Source organism: Chrysochloris asiatica, unplaced genomic scaffold, assembly GCF_000296735.1.
Source record: "Chrysochloris asiatica unplaced genomic scaffold, ChrAsi1.0 scaffold00011, whole genome shotgun sequence".
Classification (NCBI taxonomy): domain Eukaryota; kingdom Metazoa; phylum Chordata; class Mammalia; order Afrosoricida; family Chrysochloridae; genus Chrysochloris; species Chrysochloris asiatica.
Genome location: NW_006408529.1, coordinates 3,390,496 through 3,411,331, shown reverse-complemented (window position 1 = coordinate 3,411,331; position 20,836 = coordinate 3,390,496). Strand labels below are relative to the sequence as shown.

General features: G+C 39.1%; 1 protein-coding gene across 2 annotated transcripts; it reads left to right on the top strand.

Moving 5' to 3' along the window:
• Nucleotides 1–3,912: 3,912 nt before the first annotated feature.
• Nucleotides 3,913–20,313, top strand: AGA (aspartylglucosaminidase). Of its 2 annotated transcripts, none has more exons than XM_006834419.1 (9): nucleotides 3,913–4,036; nucleotides 7,197–7,350; nucleotides 7,885–7,997; nucleotides 9,482–9,594; nucleotides 13,203–13,323; nucleotides 13,767–13,820; nucleotides 16,529–16,628; nucleotides 17,503–17,636; nucleotides 20,213–20,313. In XM_006834419.1, exons 1-9 carry the CDS (start codon nucleotides 3,913–3,915, stop codon nucleotides 20,311–20,313), a joined length of 1,014 nt encoding a protein of 337 aa, XP_006834482.1. The 2 variants fall into 2 exon arrangements, with proteins under 2 accessions (XP_006834482.1, XP_006834481.1); XM_006834418.1 differs by having other exon boundaries at nucleotides 13,767–13,842; nucleotides 16,521–16,628.
• The last annotated feature ends 523 nt before the right edge of the window (nucleotides 20,314–20,836 follow it).

Genomic DNA, 20,836 nt, shown 5'->3' with positions numbered 1-20,836 from the left:
ACAGTACCACACTAAGACCCCAAATGTTAAAACAACAGAATTTTATTTAATTTGTACAGTAATATACTCCTTTCAAATATATTCTTACATTTCTTTCACATTCACCAAAATTTGGTTGTTGTTGTTGTTGTTAAGTGCCGTCGAGTCGGTTCCGACCCATAGCGACCCTGTACAGGGTTTCCGAGGGTGTAAATCCTTACGGGAGTAGAAAGCCTCATCTTTCTCCCGCAGAGCGGCTGGTAGTTTCGAACGGCTGACCTTAAGGTTCGCAGCCCGATTCGTAACCACTACGCTGTAGATAAACAAATTTGTTAGATAAACACTATTTTTGTCTCCATTTTAAAGATGGGGAAATTATAGCTCAAAAAGGTTATATGAATTAAATTTTTAAATCCTGGTTTTCAGAAGATGCCTGTTTTATTGATGGTAATAAATTATATTAAGAAACACAAAATTTTTATGAAAGAAAATTAAGTGATGCATTCTAAATTTAAATTAAAATAATGTTTTTTTAAAAGTTGCAGTTCTCTTGATTTATCAATAATACCACATATTTCTGTTATATATAATTAATAATTTAAGAGAATGAAAACAGTGGATTTTTTGAACATTTTTTGTTTTTAAACTCTCACCATCCTTATTCAACCTGTATGCTGAGCAAATCATCCGAGAAGCTGGGTTCTATGAGGAAAAATGTGGCATCAGGATTGGAGGAAGACTCATTAACAACCTGCGATATGCAGATGATACAACCTTGCTTGCTGAAAGTGAAGAGGAAGTAAAATATTTACTGATGAAGATCAAAGAGCACAGCCTTTGGTATGGATTACATCTTAATGTAAAGTAAACAAAAATCCTCACCACGGAACCCATAACCAACATTCATATCAATGGAGAAAAGATTGAAGTTGTCAAGGACTTCATTCTTTTTGGATCAACTATTAACACTCAAAGCAGCAGTCAAGAAATCAAACAACATATTGCAATAGACAAATCTGCTGCACAAGACCTTTTTAAAGTGTTGAAGAGCAAGGATGTCAGCTTGAGGACTAAGGTGTGCTTGACCCAAGCCATGGTATTTTCAATAACCTCATATTCAAGTGAAAGCTGGACAGTGAATAAGGAAGACCATAGAAAAATTGATGCTTTTGAGTTGTGGTGTTAGAGGAGAATATTGAAAGTGCCACGGGCTGCCAAAAGAACCAACAGATCTGTGTCAGAAGAAGTGCATCCAGAGTGCTCCTTGGAGGTCACGATGGCCAGGCTTCGTCTCTCATACTTTGGACATATTGTCAGGAGGGACCAGTCGCTGGAGAAGGATACCATGTTTGGTAAGGTGGAGGGTCAGAGAAAAAGAGGGAGACCCCCAACGAGATGGTTTGGCCAAGTGGCAGTATCGATGGACTTAAGCATGGCAACGGTAGTGAGGTTGGCTCAGGATCGGGCAGTGTTTCATTCTGCTGTGCATAGGGTCGCTATGAGACAGTACCGACTTGATGGCACCTAACAACAACAACAACAACAACAACTTTGTAATTGAAAAGCTCTGGTGGTGTAGTGGGTTACAGGTGTTGGGCTACTAAGGGAAGCAATTCAAATCCACTAGCCTCTCATCAGGATAAAGATGAGGTTTTCTGTTCCCCTAAAAGATTTACAGTTTCAGAAACCCCAGATAGCACACAATCGCCACTTCCTAATTAAGATATATACTTTTAATTTAAATTCACCTTAAAATAAAACATAAGGGAATCAGTTATATTTATCGCCAATTGAAAATCTGAAAGTAACATGAAAAGATTGCTCAAAGTAACATGAGATTTGTTTGGCCTGTCTTTCAAACATCACCTTATATTAGCTTATCCTGAAAAGTCCAGCACAAATGACTTTTTCCTTTTCCAAATGCCCATAGTAGAAATTTATCACACTTCTTTTCAATTACACTAACTTTTTAATAGCACTTCCAAGCCTTAGAGTAATTCTTCAAACTATTGCACGCTTTTTAAATTATGTATTTAATTTCATACCCATAAGAATCTTAAAAGTTTATTAATCCTCACATCTAGCTCATATTTTTTAAATTTGTATATATTGATAGATGTCCTTTACAATTACTCAATTTACTTTGGCAGCACGGCCAGGAATTCCAGAGCCCCAAAGGGATTGTTGGCTCTCACATCTGCCCAGCAATGGAACTATTAAAACGAGCAGCTTCTATCAAGCATGTCAAGTCTCCTTTCCTCCTTTTTCAAACATTTATTTAGCACTTAATGGAGCTAGGCACAGAGGTAGAGTGTGTTCATAAAAGAATGGATGCAGCATTCTTGCCCGGGAGGTGCAGAGTGTGCACTTCATTGAGCTGTGGGCAGGGTGAGTTTTGCTTCCCTGGACAGTTTCTGCTTCTCTAACCAGCTCATGGATTTAAGTAAAGGACGTCCTACAAAAAGACTGTGAGTGGAAGAATCTAAAATGCATCTAGTTGTGCGCAAGCACTCATCATCGATTATCTACAGCCATTCCAGGATCTCTGTGGCCAGGAATCCCAGAAAGTACATTTTTTGAGTTTGGCAAACTTTTCACCTTGAACTTTCAAGCAAATATAATATAAGTGAAAATAAGCAAATGGTACACAACCATTATCTAAGGTTCCTAGGGTTATTCAACACAGGGTTGCTCGTGGTTTTACACTCATTTTTCATTAAACTAGTTCTACCTTCAGTACTTGGCGCTGTGGGTTAATGCGTCAGACTGCAAAGCTGTTGGAACTGTAAGGTCGGTAGTTGAAGCACACTAGCTGTTCCTTGGAAACCCTATACAAGGTCGCTATGGGTCGGAATGGACTCGCTGGCACTTAACAACAACAACCTTCAGTAAGGAGCTCTTGTAGCATAGTGTTTACGAATCGGGCTGCTAACCTCAGGGTCAACAGTTCAAAACTACCAGATGTTTCCGGGGAGAAAGATGAGGCTTTCTGCTCCCGTAAAGATTTACAGCCTCAGAAACCCTGTACAGGGTCGCTATGACTCGTAACCCACTCCAGAGCACATAACAACAACAACCTTCAGTAAGGAGTCCTGGTGTGGCATTGTGGGTTAATGCTCTAGACTGCAAGGTCGCTTTGAGCCGCAAGGTCTGCAGTTTAAGTTTACCAGCCGTTCCCTGGAAACCTTATTCAGGGTCACTGTGAGTCGTTACCAACTCGCGGGCACTTAACAACAACCTTCATTAAAGGAGCAGGCCTCAAACGTTAACAATGTGAAGATTGCTTAGGACTCGACAGTTTATCTTTCTGTTGTGCACAGGGTCGCTAGGAGTTGATTCAACCGTCCCTAAGGACAACACATTATGAGAAGGCAATAATTTAGCTCGTCCTGGTGCGGCGCTATGGGTTAATGCGCGAGACTGCACAATCGGTGAACTGCAAGGTTGGTGTTCAAGCTCACTAGTAGCTCCTTGGAAACCCTCTATAGGGTCTCTATGGGTTGGACCAGACTTAACAGCACTTAAGCAGTACCAGCCGCTCCGCGGGAGAAAGATGAGGCTTTCTACTCCCGTAAAGATTTTCACCCTTGGAAACCCTGTACAGGGTCGCTATGGGTCGGACCCGACTCGATGGCACTTAACAACAACAACAACAACAAAGCAGTACAACAGGGCGTCTCAACAAGCGCCCAAGCACAGTGAAACAGACAGCTCCGAAGTCCCAGGAGCCCACATCTCGCGAGAGTTGAGGAAACCCTGACAGAGCCTAAATACAGTGGGCGTCACCACCAGGTGGGCGTGGCGCTGGGGATCTGGAGTTCGGCGAGCCTTGGAGTCGGACCATATCCGGTTACTGTCCTGTGACCTTACACCCGCGCCTGTCCTTGCGTCTCTTTGCGGACTGCCCAGAGTTGCCCTTCCCGGCGTGCAGCCATGGCGCGGAAGTCGAACCTGCCTCTGCTATTTGTGCTTCTGCTCGCCCCGGCTCACGTAGGCAGCTCCAGTCCTCTGCCACTGGTCCTCAACACTTGGCCTTTTCAGAATGCAACTGATGCAGGTGCTGGCGGTGGCCGGGTGGGATGGCTGCACAGCATGGCTCACCTAGGGGAGGAGGTTGGCCGGCTGGCTCCTCTGATTGTGGGGGCCTGGAAAGCGAGTAAGCACCGGATCTGCAGCAATCTCACCTTCTAGCCCCTCCTGCATCTCTCTCATTTGACCCCTTACAACATTCTCATGGCCTCTGCTGCATTTTAGACCTAAATCTTTTAGGATCCGGCTGCTCTTTGGAAACCTTATACAGGGGCGCTATGGGTCGGAATCTACGCGACCAGCACTTAACAACAACAACCCCCTATTGGACTCCTGGTGTGGCACTATAGGCATTGGACTTAAAACCACAAGATTGGCAGTTCAAACCCACCCGCTATTCCTTGGAAACCCTATGCAGGGTCTCTATGAGTTGGAATCGACTCCATGGAACTTAAACAGTATTCAAGCCCCCGTACTAATTTGTACCCTTTTGCAGACCCTAAACAGCTCCCACCTTTCGGCTTACAGTTGTAATGGTCCATGCACTTTCTTTTGCCTGTTGTAGTTGTTCATTGCCGTGGAGTCTGTTTCGACCCATAGCGACCCTGTATACGGTTTCCCAGGAGGGGCTGGTGAGCTTGAACCGCTGACCTTGCGGTTCAAACCGACCTTGTGGTTCAGTGCATTAACCCACAGCACCACACCAGGACTCCTTTTGCCTGGCATCCAGTAGCGTAATGGTTAAGAGTCAGGCTGCCAACCTCAAGGTCAGCAGTTAGAAACTACCAGCGGTTCCGCGGGAGAAAGATGAGGCTTTCTGCTCCCGTAAAGATTTACAGCCTCGGAAATCCTGTGCAGGGTCGCTGTGAGTCGGAACCAACTCCACAGTACTTAACAACAACAACTCCTATTTAACCTCTCATTTCTCTCAAGTACCTGGTAGTCTACTAAACTACTAGTAACTTCCCAAAGCATGCTCTTGTTCCCATCAATTTTTTTGCCACATGTTGACCTGTTTGCTATGTGCAATGTTCTTCCAAGCCTTAACCTGCCCAACTCCATGTTGACTTTAAAACATGCAGCTAAGAAAGAAGTTCTGACCTTAGCTCTACATAGTCACCTGTTGAGCTTCTCAAAAATATCTATGCCTGGCTGCCCTCTCCTGGGATTTTTATTTAACTGTTAGAGAGCCAGTGTCTATTATTTAAAGATTTCCAAGTGATTCTGATTTGCAGCTAAGTTAAAGGTATCACTTCTTCCGGAAAGTCTTCCCTGACTATATTGGCATTTTCATATTATGTTGTACCTGTTTCTTGGCTTTGAGACAAAGAACTACAGGAGTAATTTCAGATCCCGTCAATGACATCTGTTTTTATGAATAAAAAAATTGCCCGCGGGAGAACATTCCTCCCACCTCCCCTTTTTTTCAATGTGCTTGGGCTCTTCAGAATCTGCAAAGTAGAATTTAAAAAAATAGAAGTGTTATGGAGTCAAAATGACTACTTGAATTATGGCTTTGACCCATATGCCTTTGGCTGTTGGATAAGTTTCCTAACTCTAGTCTCTTATTTTAGTCTTTAAAAATGAGATCAGTCTCAAGAGCTATTGTGAAGATTAAACAGTTAACTAATATGAAGCCTGTGTTGTAAATCTTTGATGTTATATATTGTTATTGAATGGATTCCTGGTGTGGTGCTGTAGGATTAGCCCTGGACTTGGGACCACAAGGTTTGCAATTCAAAGTCACTAGCTGCCCCTTGGAAATGGCACTTAACAGCATTGCTGTTGAGAGTTGCTGTGAATAGGCATTCCCTTAATAACGTATTAGTAGTGGCAGTGTAGGATAAGCACTAGACAACAGATTGGTTTGAACCACAAGGTCGGCAGTTCAAACTCACCAGGTACTCTATGGAAACCCTGTATAAGGTCATTGTGAGTTGGAACCTACTCCCTGGCACTTAACAACAGCACTATAATGATGCAGAAGAAACAAAAACAATAATTCAATTTATTTTCAATTTGACTGCATTTTAGTCTTTTCTGTTGTATCTTTCAAAATTAAAGGAGGGGATACTTATTTCTTTCTTTTCTTACATTCCCAAAAGAAAGAGGTATTAGTATGTGAAAAAGCCCTCACTTGGTAGCAGTAATGGATCCCTCGTAGCCCAGTGGCCCTCTGCTGTTAACTGAAGGGTCAGTGGTTCAAACCTTATGTTTCTTCTATAGAAAGATGTGGAAGTCTGCTTTCAAAGATTAACTGCCTTGGAAACCCTATGGGCAGTTGTGTTCTAGCTTACATAGTTGCTGTGAGTCAAAATGAGCTCTGTGGCAGTGGACTTTTTTGTGTATGTTTGTTTAGTAGTATCAATAGTCTTAATTCTTTGTAGTAAATAATTGAATTTATATATCTCTTTGCTTGGAATTCATCTTACTTGGATCCACAATCAGCACCGATGGAAGCAGCAATCAAGAAATCAAACAATGTATAGCATTAGGCAAATCTGCTGCAAAATAAAACCTCTTAAAAGTGTTTAATAGCAAACATGTCAGTTTAAGGACTAAGATGCACCTGACCCAAGCTGTGGTATTTTCAATCATCTCATGCATGTGAAAGTTGAACAAGGAAGTTAGACTAAGGAAGACCTGAGAAGAATCAACACATTTGAATTATGGTGTTGCAGAAGAATATTGAAAGTATCATGGACAGCCAGAAGAACCAACAAATCTGTGTTGGAAGAGTATTCCTTAGAAGCCAGGATGATGAGACTTCACCCCTCATACTTGGGACATGTTATCAGGAGGGACCAGTCCCTGGGGAAGGATATCATGCTTGGTAAAGTAGAGGATCAGTGAAAAAGAGGAAGACTCCTCAAGGAGATGGATTGACACAGTAGCAGTAGCAATGGGTTCAAATGTAGCAGCAATTGTGAGAATGGCTCAGAGTCACGCAGTGTTCCATTCTGTTTTGCTTGAGGTTGCTAGGAGTCAGAACCGACTGGGTGGCACTTAGCAACAACAACATATCTCTCTGACTCCATTATAGCATTTAATAAATTACTTTGTTAAAAACATAGCTTAAATTTAGAACATGCTTGAAAAACAAAAGAGAATTATCAAAATATGTATGCATTTGGCATTGAAAAAAATATATATGTAAGTAAACAAGCACTCTTGTGATTGATTACCAGCCTGGAGGACATTAGCATCTGGAGGTTCTAGCCTGGATGCAGTTGAGAGTGGCTGTGCTGTATGTGAGAAGGAGCAGTGTGATGGCACTGTAGGCTTTGGAGGAAGTCCTGATGAATTTGGAGAAACCACATTGGATGCTATGATCATGGATGGGTAAGAATGCTTTTTAGGACCTATTTATCTCTGTACGTTTGTTTCACGTGGAGTTACAGTCACAGTTGCTTTCTTCAGTCAAGAGCTAAATGTAGGTAGAATATATGACTTTTGTCATAGGACAAAACCCCTAGCTTTCTGTACTCAGCCTTTCCAAACACAACTTTTCTTCTTTCAATGAATAATAATATTTGAAAAGAAAGACGAACTGAAAGCTAAAAAATATGCCATTATCTTTAAATGCTGTGTGGTGCCTGACCTGAAGCCTCTAGGCCTCTTTCAATAAAGTAGAAAGGACTGAGAATTTTGGTGCTGATGGGATATATGGTAAAGTGATTTTCTATTTGTTCCTTAATTTTTTCTGGCTGTGGGAATTTGTATAAACTTCACAGATGTTCTGCCTCTTCTGTGCCAAGATGGTGGAATTTATTCTATGAAATACTTGCTTGGAGAAAAGCAGTATACATTGTTTTAATTCTTTGAACCTGTGAAATTACCTTTTTATTTACTACTGCATTTTTTTTTCTCTTGCAGCACTACTATGGATGTAGGAGCAGTAGGAGCTCTTAGACGAATTAAAAACGCTATTGGTGTGGCTCGAAAAGTACTGGAATACACAACACACACACTTTTAGTAGGAGAGTCAGGTATATTCTAACTATAATGAAAATTTTTCTGGCTTTTTTCAATTATCTTTACTATGAGAAATAGGTCTTCTTTTATTTACTATTTTATGTGGATTCCTAACTTTGAATTCCAGCTATTATGTTTAAAATCTATTTAACTTTGGATGTTGTTGTTGTTAAGTGCCGTTGAGTCGGTTCCGACCCATAGCGACCCTGTACAGGGTTTCCGAGGGTGTAAATCTTTACGGGAGTAGAAAGCCTCATCATTCTCCCGCGGAGCGGCTGGTAGTTTCGAACTGCTGACCTTAAGGTTCGCAACCCGATTCGTAACCACTACGCTACCAGAGCTCCTTAACTTTGGATAACTTACTTAATTTCTAAATCTCACCTTTTTGGCTATTACAATGGGATGTTTTTAAATAGTTCATTATTCATAGATGAGTAATTCCTAGACCAAAACAGGATTCAGCATTTACTGTCTTCCTATAAAGGTTGGTTTGAACTGTAAGGTCGGCAGTTGAAACTTTCCAGCCACTCCTTGTAAACCTGTACAGTGTCGCTGTGAGTCAGAACTGAATCAACAGCACTAAACAACAACAACGTTACACCTTGTAGGTGTAAGACCCAAGGAGCATGTTAATCTAAAAAGCTGAGAATTGAAGGAGATTTGCCATGAAAGTGTCATTTCATTATTTGAATTCCTTATAAATTATATACCAAAAATCTTGCAGTGATCTATAACCAAAATTATTTTAAATGGTTTGTTAGCTGACAACTCCAGTAGACTTCTTTTAATTTGTTTCAAGTACAGAATTATCTGAGAAGCAACAGAATTTTTCACCCATTCATTGAAGTCCAGTTGTTCTTTTGTTTGGTGTCTCAATGAGTTTACATCTTGAGGCCTTACACCCTTATTAAAGCAGTAAAATTTTGTGCTGGTAAGAGGATTGTCATTCCTTTTGTGAAGTGAAAGAGCAGAAAAGGAAAACTGTCAGACCAGTTTTAGGAAAGAGTATATATGAAAATTGACTTGCTTCTATCTTTTATTCTCAGCATTTTGTTGTTTTTGTTGTTAAGTGCCATCGGAGTTGTTTCAGACCCATAGTGACCCTGTATAGGGTTTCTGAGGCATGGTAAGGTCAAACTGACCTTACTATCAGTACATTATCCTACAGCACCTCACCATGACTCCTTTGAATGTCTTTGTGTACCCCATGGGTAATTGCATCTCTGTTAAGTAACAGTTGGATCCCTAATGGCACAAGGCTTAAAGTACTTGGCAGCAAACCAGTTTAACCCACCAGTTGTTCTGTGGGAGAAAGACAAGGCAAGATTTACAGTTTTTGAAATGTTCTGGGGTAGTTTTACTCTCTAGGATGGGTGTCTATGGGTCAGAATCAACAGCAGTGGTTTTAGCTTAAGTGACAGTACCTCCCATGTAAATGCTTTATTTTAAAGGAATACTTGATTGATTATTATTATTATTTTTTTAAACAATCATCCAGCCACTAAATTTGCGGAAAGCATGGGATTTATCAATGAAGATTTATCTACCAGTACTTCTCAAGCTCTTCATGCAGCTTGGCTTGCTCGAAATTGCCAGCCAAATTATTGGAGGGTATGTGTGTTAGACATTTAACTTTCTAAAGTAAGTCTTTAAAGTATATTAATGATGTCTCCTGTGCTTGCTTTGTCTACATACTGTATGGAGTGCTGGTTAGCATCCTGGCTGCTCATTAGAATCAGTGGTTTGAATTAGCTCTCTGAGCACAGGTTTATTTGAAAACTCCTTAACTAAATTTAATATGCATACAAGATGCATAACTACTGATCTCTGGCAAATTTTTCTGTGATGTTCTACTATGGGATGAGGGCAGTGCCTACAATTAGAACTACTTTGCTTGTAATCCTTATAACCAAAAGATTCCAACTCTAAGAACATCAAACTTTGAAAACAATTAGTTTGTAATATTTCTTATCTGTGTAACATATACCCAAAATCGTGCCCTTATTTGACTTGACAATTTATAGTAGCATAACGTCTGGTATACTACTTGTGGGATAATTTGCCTTTGAACCAGTGGAACTTTTAGCCTAAATCAGTTTCCCTTTACCATTCAGAGTCCTTCCTTAAGGGATATTCATCTCACATCTGTTACTTTGCTAAATCCTAGTTACCTGGGCTTAGTATTAAAAGCAGATAACTCATAATACTAGGTTAGAAGAGACAGCTGGGGCTCTAATCTTTAAGGCATGTATGTGTCTAGGTCTCTTACTTTAAAACCAACCTAATATATACAACTAAATTTATGGGCTTGGATTACTTTCTTGACCTTTTTTAAACTGTATAAACACATTTTAAGTATCACAATATGTTCACTAGCCTAACTTTGGAGAAGAAAAAATTGTTTTAAAACAGGATTTGGTTTAAATTTAAGACCTCTAATTTGGCCACTGAACAAATTCAGAAATTTGAAGGTCAAATTGTGTATGAGGATTAATAGCTAATTAAAAGTCTTCATTTATATCTGTCAGTATACTGAGAATTTTAGATAGATAAAAGATCAGATCTAATCTATATGACATAGATGTCTAACCCATATTATGTAATTCTGAGACCAGTATAAAATTACATCCATCTCTTCACCTAAAAAAACCTAAGTCATGTTTTAATTCTTATCTTTCAGTTACCAAATGCTCTTTTTGGTTAACTGCTAGTGTTTGATGATTGTATATAACTACTTGCTAACTTTTTTTTTAACTTTTATTTTGAATTATGTGATAGTTTACATGGGAGAACATTAGCTTTACATTCATCATATTGTATATCATTTCATTGCCATGGTTACAGTCCCCTCCATGCATCATCAACCAACCAAAGGATATACCCTACAAGCATGCTCCCCAGTCATCAGCACACAGCTTCTCTCCCACTCTGGGTGTAAAGTCCCCAGTTGCTCCATCTCTCCACATCATCATCTCTGCCTCCATCTCTGGCATTACTGTTTCTCTGGGTAGCGTCCCGCTCTCCGCTCTTCTCCCTTGATGGTCCCAGGGACCCCCGCAGACCAACAAAGTCAACTACTTCCCTACTTTTGCTACAGAATGTCTACCTTTACATTTCCAACCCTCAAAGTCAGTCCTGATAATAATTATTCACTATTGTACCACATGAGTGCTATCCCCACCTCCTCTGATCAGCCCCGCCCAGACAGATTGGATACTACTCAGTGGAGATTCTACCTTCCTCACGCCTTCTGGATCTAGGCTCCCTCTTGAAAGCTTGTAAGCCAGTCACTTCTTGCCTTTATAGACCCTCCATTTTGGGTAGCCAATGTCCAAGTTACTATCCCTGTCTATCCTGTGTATTGAGGGGTTGGGAATGATCCTCGCTGTAAAGATTTGTTCCCTCTTTTGAGCTACTGCATCTATAGGTGTAGGTCAATTTCATCAAATTGTATCAGATTACTATTTTTTTTACTCCTCTCTTCTTTTAGTTGAGGCCATTGAAGCCAGGTCAAGTGGGTATTATCTGTGAATGTGGGTGTTCTTGTGCATATGCCCTTTTGTCTTATCAGTTGGATGCTTCACTCTCCACTCTAGTCCTCTGTGGCTATGTCATTGACTATGGGCCCAGGAGTCCTCAGGTCTTGCCAAACTGCTGGCCCACCAGGTCTCCCCCTGGGTTCACAGGAGTGAACATTGTTGGACTTAGCTCTCAGTTTTGCCCTCACTTCCCCTATCAGTGGCCAGCTTGGTCACCAGTCAGAGCACGTATCTGCTTGTGTATTCCCACTGAGTCTTAGCCTTGGAAGGGAGTTTCTCCTGAGGGGACCCTACCGATTGCCTTGATGTCTCCTGGGCGGGCAACTTGCTTGTTCATATAGTAGTCACTCAGACTGCCATTATTATTGTTTTGTATTTTTTTATGTCAGCCTTTCTTTCAAGAAGTATCTTCTGTTCTTCTAGCCACTCCATGCTGGTCTGCTTGTCCTTTCAAGTGGAAATTTCCCACCTCAGAAGATTCTGGATGGGGTTCAGGATTCCACCTATGGTCTTATGCAATGTAGAGGCTCCGCAGGAAGCCTCCTTCATTGGGCACATTGTAGCTCACTTTTAGGTTTTCCAATTAGTTATAGGCAGAAGGCAGACTTACAAGGTTTCTATGGTGATATTTCTGGCTATTCTTTTCTCTCCCCCTCAACTGTCTATTTTATAATGGTATCCAGGGGGAACCAAGATTCAAAAGACAGCCAAGCATCTTAACATTATTTCTTCCCTTTTGCCCATTCCAACCATGTCTCAATTCCTGTATTCCAGAGCCCTGTTGTTCCAAGGTTGTGCATATATCATTATTTACCACTTAGCCCATATAGACCTGCTTAACTATTCTCCCATGTGCCTTGTTCTTCCATTCCCTTCCCCTTCTCGTGTATTGTCCCCCTCCCCACCACCCAAACTATCCTGTGTCTATTCCCTACCCTGTGCTTCACCTTCCCCCGAACCCTTCCTTCACCCCACTCCCCACATCCCAGTAACCAGCAAAGATTCTCCCCTGACCCCTTTAGTATGGGTTATTTTTCTTAGTCTTTTACAGTAGTGGTCCTATTCAGTATTTCTCCTTTGTGACTGACTAATTTCACTCAATATAATGTCCTCAAGGTTCATCCATATTATGTAGTGGCTTACAGCTTCCTTGTTATTCTTGAGGGTAGCATAGTATTCCATTGTGTGTATGTACCACAGTTTGTTTTTCCATTTTTCAGTTGATGGTCCCTGAAGCTATCTCCATCTTTTTGCTATTGTAAATAGTGCTGCTTTGAACATTGGTGTGCATATATCTACTCGTGTTATGGCTCGTATTTCTTGTGGGTAAATACTAAGTAGAAGAATTGCTGGATCATAAGGTATTTCTATTTCCAACCTTCTGAGGATGCGCCATATTGCTTCCCAGAGAGGTTGGACTATTTTGTAATCCCGCCAGCAATGCAGGAGCATCCCAGTCTCACCACATCCCCACCAGCATTTATTGTCCTCTACTTTTTGATCTTTGCTGTTACTGCTGGTGTGAGATGATATCTCATTGTTGTTTTGATTTGCATCTCTCTAATGGCTAGTGATGGCTAGTGATCGGGAACATTTCTTCATATGTTTATTGGCTGCCCTATTTGCTAATTTTTTAAATAGTGTCTTTTTAAAAAAATAAAACTTGCATCTTATTTACAGGACGTTATACCAGATTCTTCAAAATATTGTGGGCCCTACAAACCCAAGCCACACAGCATCTTAAAACAAGATGATCCTACCTATCAAGAAAAAGGAAATAATTACGGTCATGATACTATTGGTAACTTGACTTCTACACAATATTCATTGTTAAAATTTAGCCATTTTAAACCAAACCAAACTAAACTCACTGTCATCAAGTCAGTTCTGACACATGATAATTTTATATTGCTTGCTATATCCAACTGGTCTTAAAGCATTTTTCTTTAGAATTCATAGTTGGAAGGGTATTGAAAATAACTGAGCAGTGTGAAGAGGTAATATTATGGGATTCATGCCAAATGATGTTTTCTATTATGAAACCTGCTTATTTAAAAACACCAGTTATACAATTGGATTTAATTTTTAGTATTTTCAAGTTTCCTATTCGCTTTCACCTAAAATTAATGAAAGAATATATTTATATCACCAGTTATTGATCATTTGATTATGTCAAAGGTAAACTTCAGAGTTAGTACTGACAGTAATTTTTTGTTTCTATTTTTGTTTCTTTTTCACTTCTAGGCATGGTTGTAATCCATAAAACAGGACATACTGCTGCTGGCACATCTACAAATGGTATAAAATTCAAAATACCTGGGTTAGTGTTTATAGTACAATAAATCTCACAAATATGTATTGAGTGTAAAACTGTATGTGCTAGGTACTATGGGGAAGCGCAAACTGCAATGTATTGCCTTCATTTCTCATCTGACATAATGTGGAAAAAAATATATTTGTATCTACTAAGTGCCAAATGATACTAAAGGAAGATCAATAGGTAATGATACTAAAGGAAAAAGTCCAAGTTGCATTGAATGCATTGGTAAAAAATCAGGCTCCGGGAATTGATGGAATACAAATTGAAATCTTTCAACAAACTGACGCAGCACAGGAGACACTCACTCATCTGTGCAGAGAAATTTGGACGACAACTAGCTGACCAACTGACTAGAAGAGAGCCATATTTGTGCCCATTCCAAAGAGAGGTAGTCCAACAATGTAGAAATTATCAGATAATATCAGTGATAGCACATGCAAGTAAAATTTTGTGAAAGATAATTCAGAAACATTTGCAACCGTACATTGACAGGGAACTTCCAGAAGTTCAAACTGGATTCAGACGAGGACCTGGAACGATGAATTTCATTGCTGACTAAAAGTAGAGAATACCAGAAAGATGTTTGCCTGTGCTTTATTAACTATGCAAAGGCTTTCCATTTTGTGGATCATAACAAGTTATGGACAACATTGAGGAGAATGAATGTTCCAGAACACTTAATTGTGCTCATGAGGAACTTGTGCATAGACTAAGAGGCAGTTGTTTGAATAGAACAAGGGAACATTAAATGGTTTAAAGTTAGGAAAGGTGTATGCTAGGATTGTATTCTTTCACCATACCTATTAGGCTGAGCACATAATCTGAGAAGCTGGGTAATATGAAGAAAAATGTGGCATCAGGATTAGTGGAAGACTTATTAACAACCTGCAATATGCAGAAGATACAATCCTGATTGCTGAGAGTGAAGAGGACTTAAAATACTTAACTGATGAAGAGCAAAAACTGCAGCCTTCAGTTATGGGTTGCACTTCAATGTAAAGAAAACAAAAATCCTCACCACTGGACCAATTAATATCCATATCAGTGGAGAAAAGATTGAAGTTGTCAAAGACTTAATTTTGCTGGGATTAGCCATCAACACTCATGGAAGCATCAATCAAGAAATTAAATGACATATTACATTAGGCACATCTGCTACATAAAGCCTCTTTAAAGTGTTGAAGAGCAAATATGTCAGTTTGAGGACTAAGGTGCACGTAACCCAAGCCATGGTATTTCCAATAGCCTCATATGCATGGGAAAGTTGGACAGTGAATAAGGAAGACCATAGAATAATTAATGCATTTCAGTTTTGGTGGTGGAGGAGAATATTGAAAGTACCATGGACTGTCAAAAGAACAAATTGATCTGTGCTGGAAGAAGTACTGCCAGAGTGCTCCTTAGAAGTCAGGATAGCCAGGCATCGTCTCTCATACATCAGGCATATTGTCAGGAGGGACCGGGTCATTGGAGGATATCATGTGTGTTGAAGTGGAGGGTAGGAGAAAAAGAGGTAGACCCCCAATGAGATTGATTGGAACATTGGCATCAGCAATGAGCTGAAACATAGCGATGATTGTGGAGTTGGCACGAGACAGGGAAGTGTTTCGTTCAGTTGTGCATGGGGTCGCTATGAGTTGAAACCAACTTGATGGCATCTAACAACAACAACTGCCAAAGGGAGTCTCCTGGTGGTACGAACAGTTAACATGCTCAGCTGTTAACTTAAATTTTGTAAGTTTGAGTACAACCAGAGGCACCTTGGAATAAAGACATAATAATCTACTTCTGAAAAATTTTCTACTGAAAACCCTATAAAGCACAGTTCCACACTATGAGTCAGAATCATCTTGACAGCAACTGGTTAAGTGTCAAAGGAAAGGGACTCATAGCCAGTGCTTTAGAGTTCAGGGAAGGCCATTGGGATCTGTTTACACTGAGGTTGTTTTAGAAGCCAGTAGAGAGATGCTGAGAACTGAACCCTGAGCTCACTACAGTTAACAGACAAAGGAACTAGATTTATGGCTCCAATTGGTAAAAAAAAGAAACGTTGGGTGGGAGGTGGTGGAAGATAAAACTGCAAGGGGAGATTAGATCCAGGTTTCAAGTAATTTTAAGTCAGTTTAAAGAGTTTTGATCTTATGTGGAAGTAGTAGAAAAGTGTTGAAGGTTTAGTACAAGGGAAGATCTTGATAAAAGTTTGGCACATTAGACAGAAAATAGGAATAGATTGTAGGTGAAGGAAACCAATTTTGAAACTGTTGAGATAATCTAGCAATTAGATGATAAAAGATGGTAATAATAGGAGAGTCATTGTAAATCTGTACCATCTTGGTAACTGACTGGTATCAAATGCTTAGAGAATTAATGTGGGTTTGTGAAAACCTCAGGTAAAAACTAATGAAAATCTTTTCTTGTTCTAAGGAAGGAATTATTTCAAAATAATCATCTAGAAGTAGAAAGTGGTGATAATTGTACAACATAGTGAATGGACAACATGTAACTGCAATGTGTACTTTAAAATGGTTAAAATATTATATTTTATTTGTATTTTGTCACAATTGAAAAAAAAAAAAAATCAGGACTAAGTGGAAATAGCAGTATTGTTGAAAATAGTGTATAAAATCATTTACTTTTTACACTTTCTGCCCTAAAATTGTTGCGATGCTCTTGCACAGCCGTATAGGAGATTCGCCAATACCTGGATCAGGAGCTTATGCTGATGATACCGCAGGAGCAGCTGCAGCCACGGGAGATGGTGATATATTGATGCGCTTCCTACCAAGGTGTGGGGTCTTGTGTTTGTGAATTTTGGAGACCTTAGAAAAGATATTTTCACTATCAGGGAAAATAGTAATTTTTAATTTTGGGGTGCCATGTAATTCACATTTGTTTCCTTAAAGATTGTTTACCTATCATTTTGGAGTCCTGGTGTAGCACTGTAGGGTAAGCACTGGACTACTAAATGCAAGGTTGGCTGTTCAAATCCACCAGCTAGCTACTCCTCGGATCCTATACAGAATTGTCATGTGTTGGAACTAACTTGAAGACACTTAACAGCAATCATTTAAATTAAATGATCATAGGCTTTGAATTAGATGAGAATATTTAAGATCTACCTAAATAATTTACATAAGGTCACTAAGCAGTGTAACTGTAATAATTGATGGTAATAGTAGGAGATGGATAAGTTGTGAGCAGTAAATTACTAACATGTAATTTTTACAACTGGATGTTTTATATGTGATTGCATTCCCCTTTGATAGTTATTGTTGTTAAGTGCTGTGAAGTCTGTTCCGACTCATAGCTACCCTGTATAGATAGGGTTTCTGAGGAGCTGCTGGTGATAGTCCCTATATTTGCTGGCTTCTGGATGTAATAAATCAAGTGACAGGAATCAGTAAAATAATGGTCAGCCGAAACAGAAAATAATGATCCTTCTTATCTGACATTAATGGGTGAATGGATTTGTTGAAAAGATAAGCATTATATCAAACCTTACTTACTTTGATGATGCTATAGTAAAAGTTACTGATTCTGTTCATTAATATACTCTCAAATGTGACAGTTTAAGTATTTTTTAATTTCTAGCTTGAGGTAACCCAATTTGGAGTAAATATTTATTCTGTGAAATTAAACTTTCACCTCTGTTTAAATTAGCTACCAAGCGGTTGAATATATGAGAAGTGGAGAAGATCCAACCATAGCTTGCCAAAAAGTTATTTTAAGAATTCAGAAGCATTTTCCAAATTTCTTTGGGGCTGTTATATGTGCCAATGTGACTGGAAGTTATGGTAAGTTATATATGAAATTTGCATTTGTGTAGACTTGCAAATGTTAATAATAATTTTTAAAATAGTATAGTGTATTTCAGTACTCTTCTTCAATCAATTGTGAATTCCTTGAAATCCATGAAGTGTTATGGTGGTAGTAGTGTGACTCCAAGTCGATTCTCATTCATAGAATGAACCCTGTGTAGGATTTCTGAGGCCAAATCTTTATGGGAGCAGAAACCCTCATTTTTCTCCCTCGGAGCAGCTGGTGGATTTGAACACCTGGCTTTGCAGTTAGTGGTCCAGCTCCTAATCCACTATGCTACTATGTCTCCTAACAAAGTGCTATAAATATATGTAAAATTCTCCTTTGGTTGTCTGCTGGTAGCTATGATCTGTTCTTTGGCTACTTAAGTTTCAATTTTAGCACATATTCAGATAGATTAATCTATTTAAATATAATAAAAAGTTAGACTAGTTTATTTAAATATTAAAAAATATATGGACTAGTCCATCTCAATATGTACTAAAATTGAAGCTAAACTTTATTTAGGAAAAATGTGAAAGAGAAACTCAAGTAGCAAAAAAACAGATCATAACTACCAGTTGTCAACCAAAGGAGAGTTTTAGGTATATTTCTAACACTTTGTAAGGAGACCTAGTAGGGGAGTGGATTATGAGCTGGGCTGCTAACTGCAAGGTCAGCAGTTTGAATCTACCAGCTGCTTAGAGGGAGAAAAATGAGGCTTTCTGCTTCCATAAAGATTTACAGCTATGTAAACCCTATACAGAGTCCTGGTATGGCACTGCAGGATAATGCGCTGGACGGCAAGGTCAGTTTGAACCAAAAGGTGAGCAATTCAAATCCACCAGCTATTTTGGAAACACTCTACAAGGTTGCTAAGAGCCAAACAACTTGATGGTACTTAACAACAACAACAATTAACTAGAAGAAGACAGTAATAATTCTTTCTCATTCATGATTTAAATATCTCAGCCATTTTGATCTACTTGGGGCCTTAAGACAAAAAAAAATGTGTTATGTAGAAGTTATCAGAATTATTTTTGCATTGTGTTTTTGGCATGTCCTTTGTTTCATTTACTTTCAATGTGAGCCTATCAGAGTTTCAAAGCATTTCAAGATCAACCACTGTTGGTTCTCATTAGTGAATTCACTGATGCTGAAGATATACAGCTTACTGATCAATATGACTTATTAGTTCAGACTGCTTATTATTGTTCTTTGATCTTTTACTTCCCACAGTTCTGTATTTGAAAGACTTGTTTTGAGGAATTCCTTATTCTTTTCTAAGAACTATGATACAAAAGTCAATATAAGTTTTGAGTGGTGGGGGAGAATAGGTTTATGTATAAAATAAATCATTTTCATTGATTTTTTTCTTAAGAAATCAACCATAGAAGGTACAAAGTTAGATTTTACAGGGTGTAAAAATTACAATCACATAATTGTAGATGACATGTTTCTTATTTTAAAAAATGATAGTGGAAAAATATCCCTCCAGATCTTTCTTTAGAGGAAGAAATCCACTGTTGGCATAGGTGGAGCAGTGGAAACCGCTGCATGAGATGCCTTTGTTAGACAGAGCATCTTGAAAAATAAATAATTGTCCTCTCATTCTATTAGAAAGGGAAAGCATGAGGAGCATGGGGGCAGAACGGGTGCAGATGAATGATGGGAATGCTATAGTAGATGTTGTTGTTGTTGTTGTCAGGTGCCATCGAGTCGGAACCGACTCATAGCGACCCCATGCACAGCAGAACGAAACAATGTCCGATCCTGGGTCAACCTCACTACCGCTGCCACTCTAGAGTGGATAGGGGAATACAATTTTTAGCATGGGTGCCAAAAGTATTTTTGTTAAGAAAGCAATAAAATGATAGTAACAATCAAAGCTTATGTATAGAGTAAAAATATCAGTGAATTTTCTGAGGTTACCAGAGGTGAGTGAGTACTTACGACCTCTTTCTTTCCTTGCATGGATGATTGTTGAGTAGTCACCACTAAGGAGGGTCACACCAGTGTTCTTCTATGTGGCCTCTTGTTAGGTTCTTTCAGGTCTGCTCCAACTCATATCCTCCTGTCCTTGCACATAGGATTTCAAAGGCTCTAAATCTTTGTGGGAGCAGAAAGCCGTATCTTTCTCCTTCAGAGCAGCTGGTGGACTTGAACCTCTGACTTTGTGGTTTATAATCCAGTGTTTATCGTATGGAGCCACTGGCTCCCCTCTGTGTAACTTAGATGGACATAAGGTGTCAACATCCAACCAATTAAGTAATATTGATACATCCTGTATTTAACCAAAACAAACCCTGGTGTTTTAGTGGTTAAGTGCTTGACTGCTAACAGAATGGTCAGTAGTTCAAACCCAAAAGCCACCGCAAGAGAAAGAAGTGGCAGTTTATAGCCTTGGAAATTTATAGCCTTGGAAACCATATGAGGCAGTTCTACTCTTGGTGAGGTAGAATGGAATCAATTAGATGGCCACAGATATGTATGTGTGTGTGTGTGTGTGTGTGTGTGTGTATGTGTATATGTATGTATTTAACCAAACGATTTTCTCTTTTCTTGGTCCCAGGTGCTGCTTGCAATAAACTTCCAACATTCACTCAATTTAGTTTCATGGTTTATAATTCTCTAAAACATCAGCCAAGTGAGGAAAAAGTAGACTGCATCTAATCCATCTATTCTGTCAGCATCTGTATTATAAGAAGAAGGAAACAAAGGTTGAAATGTTTACTCATTATATAATGTGCCTCATGTACTCCGAATTCCTGTTGTAACATAAGCACAAAAGTAAATTAATGCGCTTTCACCTTCTGGAACTGAAATGTATTTACATAAGCTATTCAATGACCCCTAAAACATTAATTTGAATAATTGTATGTATTTTGTACTTAATTAAATTTTAAGTGATACTTGGATTTCTGGTTGATGTTTCAAGGAATTGTTGCTTTGTTAATTTATTTTCATATTGACATTAAAGCCAAAAGAAATCATTAATATCTATATTTAGATAATTGAAATAGAGAAACTAAGTTTCATAAAGCCAAAGGAAAAAGTAACAGTATGTCACAGATGATGAGGACTGATTGAATTTCAGTCTGTTATTGTGATTCATCTTTCATTATTGAATATTAGTTTCACATAATGCCCCTAATAGCTTGAAGAAGGAAGAATTCTGTTAATTTAGGTGCTTTTG

Excerpts from the sequence above, each read along its gene's own strand:
- AGA (XM_006834418.1), top strand. The coding sequence starts at position 3,913 with ATGGCGCGGAAGTCGAACCTGCCTCTGCTATTTGTGCTTCTGCTCGCC. Across the intron at positions 7,351-7,884 it reads GATGCTATGATCATGGATGG|CACTACTATGGATGTAGGAG; the intron begins GTAAGAATGCTT and ends TTTCTCTTGCAG. Across the intron at positions 13,843-16,520 it reads ATAAAATTCAAAATACCTGG|CCGTATAGGAGATTCGCCAA; the intron begins GTTAGTGTTTAT and ends GCTCTTGCACAG.